General features: G+C 37.1%; 1 protein-coding gene across 1 annotated transcript; it reads right to left on the bottom strand.

Annotated features, from left to right (window-relative positions):
* Window positions 1-6,004: 6,004 nt before the first annotated feature.
* Window positions 6,005-10,646, bottom strand: LOC107569681 (DNA-directed RNA polymerases I, II, and III subunit RPABC3). Its single transcript, XM_016255817.1, has 6 exons — window positions 10,486-10,646; window positions 10,182-10,309; window positions 8,991-9,074; window positions 8,809-8,902; window positions 8,442-8,525; window positions 6,005-7,043 (listed from the first exon to the last, which is right to left on the bottom strand). The coding sequence occupies exons 2-6, from the start codon at window positions 10,252-10,254 to the stop codon at window positions 6,926-6,928; spliced, it is 453 nt and encodes a 150-aa protein (XP_016111303.1). The 5' UTR covers window positions 10,255-10,309; window positions 10,486-10,646; the 3' UTR covers window positions 6,005-6,925.
* Window positions 10,647-10,880: the final 234 nt, after the last annotated feature.

The raw sequence follows: 10,880 nt of genomic DNA, 5'->3' as shown, positions 1-10,880 counted from the left end.
CCCGCCTTTCTGAAACGCGTAGATTTTTACAAAGCCCATCGGTCTAAAAAGCATGGTGTGCTCTGATTGGCCAGCTATCCAGTGCATTGTGATTGGCCGAACACCTCATGTGTGTGACAGAAATGTCATGCCCCTTACCATATTTGGAAACACACAGCGTCTCCACGACAACAATACTACAGCGAGAAAAAAAAGTTTTCTGTTACGTTTTCTTTGCGTAAACATTTGGGCGGCGTTATGCGAATCTCCCAACACAGTGATGTAGACATGTGGGGGCGTGGTTAAACGATACGTTTTAGGAGGGCGTGGACAAGTCTTAACTTTTATAAAGAATCTCTCTTTGGGTTTGAGACTTTAGTCTTTGCAGCTTTACAGATCTTATCTTGAAAGTCCGTGATTTTGCTCTCACCTCTGCTGGCACTGAAGTTCTTGAAAGGACTGGAGTTGACCTCCTCAGGGGGAGGTGAAGGCGGAGGGGAAACATGGGTCACGTCTCCGTTGGCCACTGAAGAGGCTCTGGACTGGACGCTGGTGACCGTCCTGTATGAGCCAGTGAGCTCGTTGGGCCCAACCAAAGGTTTTCCCTCTTCTTCCTCCTGCTCCACCTACTCCCGCTCCACTCCGTTCCTTGGACGCATTTCGTCTTGAGGAGTGAAGTCCCAATACATGAACAGGACTACAAACTGAAGGAGGATCCACAGCAGGCACATGAAGAGCTGAAACGCAACAAATATATTTGTTTATTGTACGTTTCCAGATGCTTCAAACGATGTCGACAGGAAAATCTTCAGGATCTTACCCCAGTGGAAGTGTATTTGTTCACTGTAAAAGGTCTGATCTGGAAGTTACAGAGTCTGAGAAAGAGATTGAATGCAGGACCTAGAAGTACAAGTATGAACTAAATACAGAGAATTAAATATGTAATATGTAAACTAAATATGTCATATAATTGTAATTAATAAATATATAATCATTCAATTGTTTTTTAAAAGTATTATAATAAATATTACAGTTTAACTTTTTAAGTTGTATGTTGAGTAAAACATTTGCTGAATATAAACAGGCATCGACTACTGAAATGCGCAATTCTAATTTTCATGTATGGTCTGCTAATTTATTTTTACTGACCAATGAGCAGCCCAGCTTGACGGCAGGCCATAACCGCAGCAAAAACAGTCGAACGGTCCTCAGGGGCTGTATTTCTAGTCAAGAAGCCAAAGATCGATGATCCAGCGCCAGTGCCAATACCTAGAGCATTAGAAACTGGTTAAATCACTAAAGCATTAAAATAGACATAACCTTAAAGAATTAGACTGAAACTTCACCTGCAACTAGATGACTGCAGAGCAATAACCATTTGGAGTATCTCATAAAATGCATGAAGTTACCTAAAAACAGACCGAAAGAGATGTTACCCACAAGCCACCAACATTGCAAGTGTTGTCTTCATTTAAAGGAGTAATTCGTACATTTCTTCATCAGATTTGGAGAAATGTAGCATTACATCACTTGCTCACCAACGGATCATCTGCAGTGAATGGGTGCCGTCAGAATGAGAGTTAAAAGCATCTTAATGATGGATTTGTTTTTTATAAACACGCAGCTTTTGGCTTCACAAGATGATAATTGATGGACTGGAGTGGCGTGGATTACTTGTGGATTATTGTGATGTCTTTATCAGCTGTTTGGACTCTCATTCTGATGGCACCCATTTACTGCAGAGCATCCACTGGTGAGACACTGATGTAATGCTACATTTCTTGACTCGGACTGCAAGTTAAAGACTTCAGACTTGACTCGGACTGCAAGTTAAAGACTTCAGACTTGACTCGGACTGCAAGTTAAAGACTTCAGACTTGACTCGGACTGCAAGTTAAAGACTTCAGACTTGACTCGGACTGCAAGTTAAAGACTTCAGACTTGACTCGGACTGCAAGTTAAAGACTTCAGACTTGACTCGGACTGCAAGTTAAAGACTTCAGACTTGACTCGGACTGCAAGTTAAAGACTTCAGACTTGACTCGGACTGCAAGTTAAAGACTTCAGACTTGACTCGGACTGCAAGTTAAAGACTTCAGACTTGACTCGGACTGCAAGTTAAAGACTTCAGACTTGACTCGGACTGCAAGTTAAAGACTTCAGACTTGACTCGGACTGCAAGTTAAAGACTTCAGACTTGACTCGGACTGCAAGTTAAAGACTTCAGACTTGACTCGGACTGCAAGTTAAAGACTTCAGACTTGACTCGGACTGCAAGTTAAAGACTTCAGACTTGACTCGGACTGCAAGTTAAAGACTTCAGACTTGACTCGGACTGCAAGTTAAAGACTTCAGACTTGACTCGGACTGCAAGTTAAAGACTTCAGACTTGACTCGGACTGCAAGTTAAAGACTTCAGACTTGACTCGGACTGCAAGTTAAAGACTTCAGACTTGACTCGGACTGCAAGTTAAAGACTTCAGACTTGACTCGGACTGCAAGTTAAAGACTTCAGACTTGACTCGGACTGCAAGTTAAAGACTTCAGACTTGACTCGGACTGCAAGTTAAAGACTTCAGACTTGACTCGGACTGCAAGTTAAAGACTTCAGACTTGACTCGGACTGCAAGTTAAAGACTTCAGACTTGACTCGGACTGCAAGTTAAAGACTTCAGACTTGACTCGGACTGCAAGTTAAAGACTTCAGACTTGACTCGGACTGCAAGTTAAAGACTTCAGACTTGACTCGGACTGCAAGTTAAAGACTTCAGACTTGACTCGGACTGCAAGTTAAAGACTTCAGACTTGACTCGGACTGCAAGTTAAAGACTTCAGACTTGACTCGGACTGCAAGTTAAAGACTTCAGACTTGACTCGGACTGCAAGTTAAAGACTTCAGACTTGACTCGGACTGCAAGTTAAAGACTTCAGACTTGACTCGGACTGCAAGTTAAAGACTTCAGACTTGACTCGGACTGCAAGTTAAAGACTTCAGACTTGACTCGGACTGCAAGTTAAAGACTTCAGACTTGACTCGGACTGCAAGTTAAAGACTTCAGACTTGACTCGGACTGCAAGTTAAAGACTTCAGACTTGACTCGGACTGCAAGTTAAAGACTTCAGACTTGACTCGGACTGCAAGTTAAAGACTTCAGACTTGACTCGGACTGCAAGTTAAAGACTTCAGACTTGACTCGGACTGCAAGTTAAAGACTTCAGACTTGACTCGGACTGCAAGTTAAAGACTTCAGACTTGACTCGGACTGCAAGTTAAAGACTTCAGACTTGACTCGGACTGCAAGTTAAAGACTTCAGACTTGACTCGGACTGCAAGTTAAAGACTTCAGACTTGACTCGGACTGCAAGTTAAAGACTTCAGACTTGACTCGGACTGCAAGTTAAAGACTTCAGACTTGACTCGGACTGCAAGTTAAAGACTTCAGACTTGACTCGGACTGCAAGTTAAAGACTTCAGACTTGACTCGGACTGCAAGTTAAAGACTTCAGACTTGACTCGGACTGCAAGTTAAAGACTTCAGACTTGACTCGGACTGCAAGTTAAAGACTTCAGACTTGACTCGGACTGCAAGTTAAAGACTTCAGACTTGACTCGGACTGCAAGTTAAAGACTTCAGACTTGACTCGGACTGCAAGTTAAAGACTTCAGACTTGACTCGGACTGCAAGTTAAAGACTTCAGACTTGACTCGGACTGCAAGTTAAAGACTTCAGACTTGACTCGGACTGCAAGTTAAAGACTTCAGACTTGACTCGGACTGCAAGTTAAAGACTTCAGACTTGACTCGGACTGCAAGTTAAAGACTTCAGACTTGACTCGGACTGCAAGTTAAAGACTTCAGACTTGACTCGGACTGCAAGTTAAAGACTTCAGACTTGACTCGGACTGCAAGTTAAAGACTTCAGACTTGACTCGGACTGCAAGTTAAAGACTTCAGACTTGACTCGGACTGCAAGTTAAAGACTTCAGACTTGACTCGGACTGCAAGTTAAAGACTTCAGACTTGACTCGGACTGCAAGTTAAAGACTTCAGACTTGACTCGGACTGCAAGTTAAAGACTTCAGACTTGACTCGGACTGCAAGTTAAAGACTTCAGACTTGACTCGGACTGCAAGTTAAAGACTTCAGACTTGACTCGGACTGCAAGTTAAAGACTTCAGACTTGACTCGGACTGCAAGTTAAAGACTTCAGACTTGACTCGGACTGCAAGTTAAAGACTTCAGACTTGACTCGGACTGCAAGTTAAAGACTTCAGACTTGACTCGGACTGCAAGTTAAAGACTTCAGACTTGACTCGGACTGCAAGTTAAAGACTTCAGACTTGACTCGGACTGCAAGTTAAAGACTTCAGACTTGACTCGGACTGCAAGTTAAAGACTTCAGACTTGACTCGGACTGCAAGTTAAAGACTTCAGACTTGACTCGGACTGCAAGTTAAAGACTTCAGACTTGACTCGGACTGCAAGTTAAAGACTTCAGACTTGACTCGGACTGCAAGTTAAAGACTTCAGACTTGACTCGGACTGCAAGTTAAAGACTTCAGACTTGACTCGGACTGCAAGTTAAAGACTTCAGACTTGACTCGGACTGCAAGTTAAAGACTTCAGACTTGACTCGGACTGCAAGTTAAAGACTTCAGACTTGACTCGGACTGCAAGTTAAAGACTTCAGACTTGACTCGGACTGCAAGTTAAAGACTTCAGACTTGACTCGGACTGCAAGTTAAAGACTTCAGACTTGACTCGGACTGCAAGTTAAAGACTTCAGACTTGACTCGGACTGCAAGTTAAAGACTTCAGACTTGACTCGGACTGCAAGTTAAAGACTTCAGACTTGACTCGGACTGCAAGTTAAAGACTTCAGACTTGACTCGGACTGCAAGTTAAAGACTTCAGACTTGACTCGGACTGCAAGTTAAAGACTTCAGACTTGACTCGGACTGCAAGTTAAAGACTTCAGACTTGACTCGGACTGCAAGTTAAAGACTTCAGACTTGACTCGGACTGCAAGTTAAAGACTTCAGACTTGACTCGGACTGCAAGTTAAAGACTTCAGACTTGACTCAGACTGCAAGTTAAAGACTTCAGACTTGACTCGGACTGCAGCAATAAAGACTTCAGACATGACTCGGACTCCAAGTTAAAGACTTGTGAACATCTCTGAAAAACACTTTTTAATAAAATGTGAACTCGTCCACCGCGCTTTTTTGGCCAAGTCAAGTGTGTTCATAGAGGTTTCCATGGGCCAATGCGAATAGATCTAGATTTAAATTAAACAAGACACAACATTGTCGGACCTGACGTTTTATTGTTATCCAAAACAACTATATGTGATATGAGTGTGATAAATACATACATACACTACCAGTCAACAGTTTTTGAACAGTAATATTTTTTAAGTCTCTTCTCACCAAACCTGCATTTATTTGACCCAAAATACAGCAAAAGCAGTAATATTGTGAAATGTTTTTACCATTTAAAAGAGCTTTCATATTTAAATATATATATATATTAAAATGTAATTTATTCCTGTGATCAAAGCGGAATTGTCAGCATCATTACTCCAGTCTTCAGTGTCACATGATCCTCCAGAAATCATTCTGATATGCTGATTTGCTGTTCAAGAAACATTTATTATTATTATTATTATCAATTTAAAACAGTGGAGTACATTGTTTTTCCGAGATTCTTTGATGAATAGAAAGATCCAAAGATCAGCATTTATCTGAAATAAGCTTGGAGTCAGTAGAATTTTTTTTTTTGGGGGTGGGGTAGATTATAGAAATTAATACTTTTATTTATCAAGGATGCTTTAAATTGATCAAAAGTGATGATAAAAGACATTCATAATGTTACAAAAGATTTCCATTTCAGATAAATGCTGTTCTATTAATCATCTGAAAAATTCTACTCCGCTGTTTTCAACATAATAAAAATAATGAATGTGTTTTTTAGCCGCAAATCTGAATATTTGAATGATTTCTGAAGGATCATGTGACTTGACTGAGCCAATATTTTGTCCCAGTCCAGCCCTGCTCAAAGGTGTTTAGGAGGCAAAAATGAACTCCCCCTAAACAGTTGATTTCATCTAAGGCTGTGGCTGAAGTCAGTTGTAGTTCGTGTTTCTCTTTTCATAAGAATTTTTCCCTTATCGGTTACAAAAAAAGAATGAAAAAAGAATGCCCTGATTTATGAGTTTTTGTTTACCATTCAAAAAACGTGCCTAATATTTTGAACTATAATGTAAAATTCTTTCATATTTGACAGTATAGAGATAATCGGGGGTTAAATATTACATTCAGGCCCCTCATCGGACTGCAAACTTGTGCCATTGAGCCGTCTTGTGATTTCCATTATAGTCCTCACACTGTTCATGTAGTTTAAATCAGATTAAATTGGATTCCCATTTATGTTGTGATGCAATCTTTGCTTAGTCTGTTATTTTTTTGTATTTGCTTATATTCACACAGCCCACAGGATGAAATTATTATATGCATGCATAGGAATCTTTCCCCAAGTCTCATTTACTATCTCCCCTCATCTTAGAGCATTTCAGACTTAAGATATGCCTCCGGAGCTTATTACTAGTAAAACACAATTTCTAATTTACTGATAAACGGTTTAAAAGAAAAGAAACATACAAAATAAGACATGTATCTGTTGTCATTAATGTGATTCAACAGGGATTCAATCAATACGTTTGGCCAAAGTAGTGCACATGCACTAGATGCAATGAAAAAGCAGTTTATCAACTGAGCATTCGTATGATTTGAATATAAAACCACATATATATTTTTTCACGTAATTTACCATGGGCTACAGTTTCCAGATCAGTTTCCACAACAGGAAACTCAAAGGTAAAGAAGGAAAAAACTAAAATGATAACAATAATAAAAATTCACATGATCTCTTAGTCCTTAGAAGCGATCAGAAAGCAAGTTTCTTCGTCAGTAGATAGACCCTGGAGTCCACTTCAAAACCATGCAGATTATTAGCATCTCCCTGAAGTCGCATTAGCAGACCTCCATAAGACACATATGCAGATCTGTGCAGAAACACAAATCAGTTTAGAAACAGTGATTATATTAGAAAATAAATCATTTCACATTCAAAAAAATGTATTTAAAATAAATGTAGAACTATTGAAATTCCCATGACTTTAGATTTTATTAACTTCCATCACTTTTTTTTTTTTTTTACATCTGAAAATCACAAATTTAAAATTCTCTGCAGAGATGCAAACAGGTAAAAGGGGGAAGGTAAGAATGCTCCACATGGGATTTTTTAAAAAGATGTTTGTTTTGCATGCTCTTTTGTAGTTTACTTTTTACGCTACTTTTTTTTTTTTTTTTTACAAAAATCAAGATTGAATATATTTGGTCAAAATCCCATGTTATAAAAGATGAAGTGCTATGCAGTATATTTAAGACAATATTGGCTGATTAGACGGCAATGCTGACCTAAAATGCAAATGTTTGCCCTCTCTCTCCTTCACTGTTCCCACATCTCAGACCTCAAATACATAAAATATTAACCTTTTTAGACATAGTTTAGTAAAGAAAATACTATATAAAACTTACTAGCAGTTGCCAAGTGGTTATCAGTCTTACTTTTCCAATACATATATAAGACCAGTCTACCTTTTCATAACTGAATATAAAAAGTTATGACCAGTCTGCAGCCAGCCCCAGTTCTTTATTTACCCTTGTAATTTATACTTTCCCATTGGATCTAAGCAAATCTCATAGGTGACCTATTTTGATCTAAAAAAAAAGTGAGTTGTCACCTAAAGTTGAGGAGGTTAGGCAACATTTTAGATTTAGACAAGACTGTCTGTCTTGGTTTAGATCATATGTTTCTGGTCGCACTCAGTTTGTACAACTTAAAAACTTCAGATCTGAGCTGTCACCTGTTACTGATGGTGTTCCGCAAGGCTCAGTCTTGGGGCCTCTTTTATTCATTATTTATTTACTGCCTGTTGGATACATTTTTAGGGAGTTTGGAATTAATTTTCATTGCTATGCCAACAACAGCCAGCTCTACATGTCCTCCATGACTAACTCGGTATTTCCTTCATCTTCTCTGTCAAGCTGAACAACCACACGTTCGTCTGAGAAGTATGGGGTCCAGGGCTTTTAGTTATGTTGCCCCTCATTTGTGGAATGCCCTTCCCCAGGACATCTGTAACAGTGACAAACTTCAAGCTCTTTTAAATCGCTGTTTTATTGTATTTTGTAGTTTGGCTTGTTGCTGTTGTTACATTGATGTTATAGGGCGATTTTGTAAGGTGACCTTTAGTGTCATGACAGGCACCCATAAATAAAAATAAAAATGAATAATATATCAAATTTGCATGTATTTAGAAATGTTAAAGCAAGCAAGCAAATAAATAAGTAAATATATAAATGAATATACATAAAAATAAATAAAAAATGAAACTCACAGTCGTGTTGCCGCTTCTGTTGAGGTTTCATCTCCTTCAATCCTATAAACCTTTCCATACATGACATAATCAAACTGATCAGCCCTGCAAAACAACAACAAAGACCACACATCATGATTTAAAATAGCGGTTTTCTATGTGAATGTATTGCAAAGTGTAATTTATTCCTGTGATCAAAGCTATATTTTCAGCATCATTACTCCAGTCTTCAGTGAAATCATTCTAATATGCTGCTCAAAAACATTTCTTATCATTATCAAATGTTGAAAACAGTTGTGCTGCTGAATATTTTGTACATCTGAAAGTTTTGCATTGCATTATTATTTATAATTTATTTTATGGTTATATATATATATTGTTGTGTTACCTGGACGGTCTGTCATCCTGAGGATTGTATTCCCCGTCATCCGGCGTCCCATCCTCAAACAGCGTGCTGGCGATCACCAGTCTGAACTTGTCACCTGAGACAACGATACGCCATCATGAGGATGATAACATATCAATACAACAACAACAACAACATGGCTGAAGAGCAAAACGTTCACTTACCGAGATCAACAGGATAAATCTGGATGTTCACATCAAGGATCAGGTCCATTTTGAAAGACTCACTTTCACAGTGAAGACGAGATACTGATAACAACAAAGCAAATATAGTTAGAATTTCTGACGTAGAATTTCAGATTTTTTTTCCTGAATTTATTTGAACAGAAAGCAAAATGATTAATAAGGAAATAACGACTTTGAATAAACTAACTGAGAGATATTTCTTGGTCATGCTATATCCTATCAGACATTTTAAAATAGGTTTCTATCACAGGGCTTCCCTCACAAAAGCCTGTATTGTGGTTTCATAAGATTTTTTTGAATTTGTTTAACTTAATATACATTCTCAAAGTAGCATTTACATTTAAAAACACATTACTAAATATAATTAAAACTAATCCTCTATTTAAACTTAATTTTCAAAAATGTTTGAATGTTAGTAATGTATTTTAATGTTTTTAAAGAACACACTTCTTAATATGTAAATTCCACTTTAATAAAGGATACTGAAAAACTAAATTATTAAAAGATTACAATAAAAAGAATCACTGCCCCCCCCCCCCCCCCCCCCCCCCCCCCACACCCGCCCTCTTCTCTATCAATCAAACTTACATTAGCTTCTCTATACTGCGTTAGGCTAACCGAGACTTGTCATTTGCACTTATATATTGTTGTTCTTTTGTTTATTTTTGACTGCTTTAATTGTCCTCATTTGTAAGTCGCTTTGGATAAAAGCGTCTGCTAAATGATCCCATTAAAAAAAAGAATAAAAAAAAAAAATATTAAAAAAAAAAAAAAAAAAAAAAACCCCCCCCCCCCCCCCCCCCCCCATATTTCTTATTCAAGTAGTATTTACTAAAGCGTTTACATTAAAAAAGCATGGATTAGTAAAATACATAAAAGCAAGTTTAAATTATTACTTTTTTAAATTATTTAAACTTTTACTTTCTTGTTTTAAGTTTTCATTTTATTTAATGTATTTAAAATATATATAATTTAATGTAATGTAAAAATACTCCAATAATGGATATACAAAACAAGCTAAAAATATATTTTTTTAAAAATTCAATATTTTATTAATATGATATTTTTAAGTATTATAAGTATTTTTATGCCTTTTAATGCATGTTATTATATACATAGTATTTCAATATATATATATATATAATGTGAATTGACTATAAATCGCCTGACCTCGATCAAACTTCTTCCCATCTGGATCAATATCCTTCACATCGAAGATATCCTCGAACAGAATTCCAGCCATTTACACACGAACTGAACTCTAGACGGGAAAGTCCTCAATTGGTGATGTATTTATCCTGGTAACAACCAAAAAAGAGATTACTATTTCACACAGAGCTATGTTTAGCTTTAAAAACATATAAATATTATGTCGATAAAGGCTTATTCTGACAGTATTCCAACAGTTAGAGATAGTATCAGGTACAGTAGTACATCGCCAATTAAATAAACGATTTGTGCTAATATTACATACTTTCTCCAGATACAATGCGCGCAAGATCGTTCCAGTTAAAAATAGGAAATATCAACTGTGCAAGAAAACAACAACTTTCTTCTCATTCAACACAAATATGAAACATGCCGCGGAACAATGTGCTTCACATCTGGCCACGTGATTTACTACTACATCCGGGTCATGGCTCGCGTTTACGACGGTGGAACGTTGCATATTTTTTATATTTTACAGTGAATATATATATATATTAATTACAATAATTAATAATAGGGATGTGTATTTTTTTAGTAAACATAAGATATATATTTTTTATATTGTATAGTGAAGTAAAATTATATATATATATATATATATATATATATATATATATATATATATATATATATATATATAAAATATATTAAAAAAAAATA

The sequence above is a fragment of the Sinocyclocheilus grahami genome, unplaced genomic scaffold, assembly GCF_001515645.1.
Source record: "Sinocyclocheilus grahami isolate Dianchi unplaced genomic scaffold, SAMN03320097.WGS_v1.1 scaffold1370.1, whole genome shotgun sequence".
Taxonomy (NCBI): Eukaryota; Metazoa; Chordata; class Actinopteri; order Cypriniformes; family Cyprinidae; genus Sinocyclocheilus; species Sinocyclocheilus grahami.
Note: the sequence above shows the minus strand (reverse complement) of the source record. Positions and strands in the feature narration are given on the sequence as shown.

Excerpts from the sequence above, each read along its gene's own strand:
- LOC107569681 (XM_016255817.1), bottom strand. The coding sequence starts at position 10,254 with ATGGCTGGAATTCTGTTCGAGGATATCTTCGATGTGAAGGATATTGAT. Across the intron at positions 9,075-10,181 it reads TGGGAAGAAGTTTGATCGAG|TATCTCGTCTTCACTGTGAA; the intron begins GTCAGGCGATTT and ends TGTTGTTATCAG. Across the intron at positions 8,526-8,808 it reads CAGGATGACAGACCGTCCAG|GGCTGATCAGTTTGATTATG; the intron begins GTAACACAACAA and ends GTTGTTTTGCAG.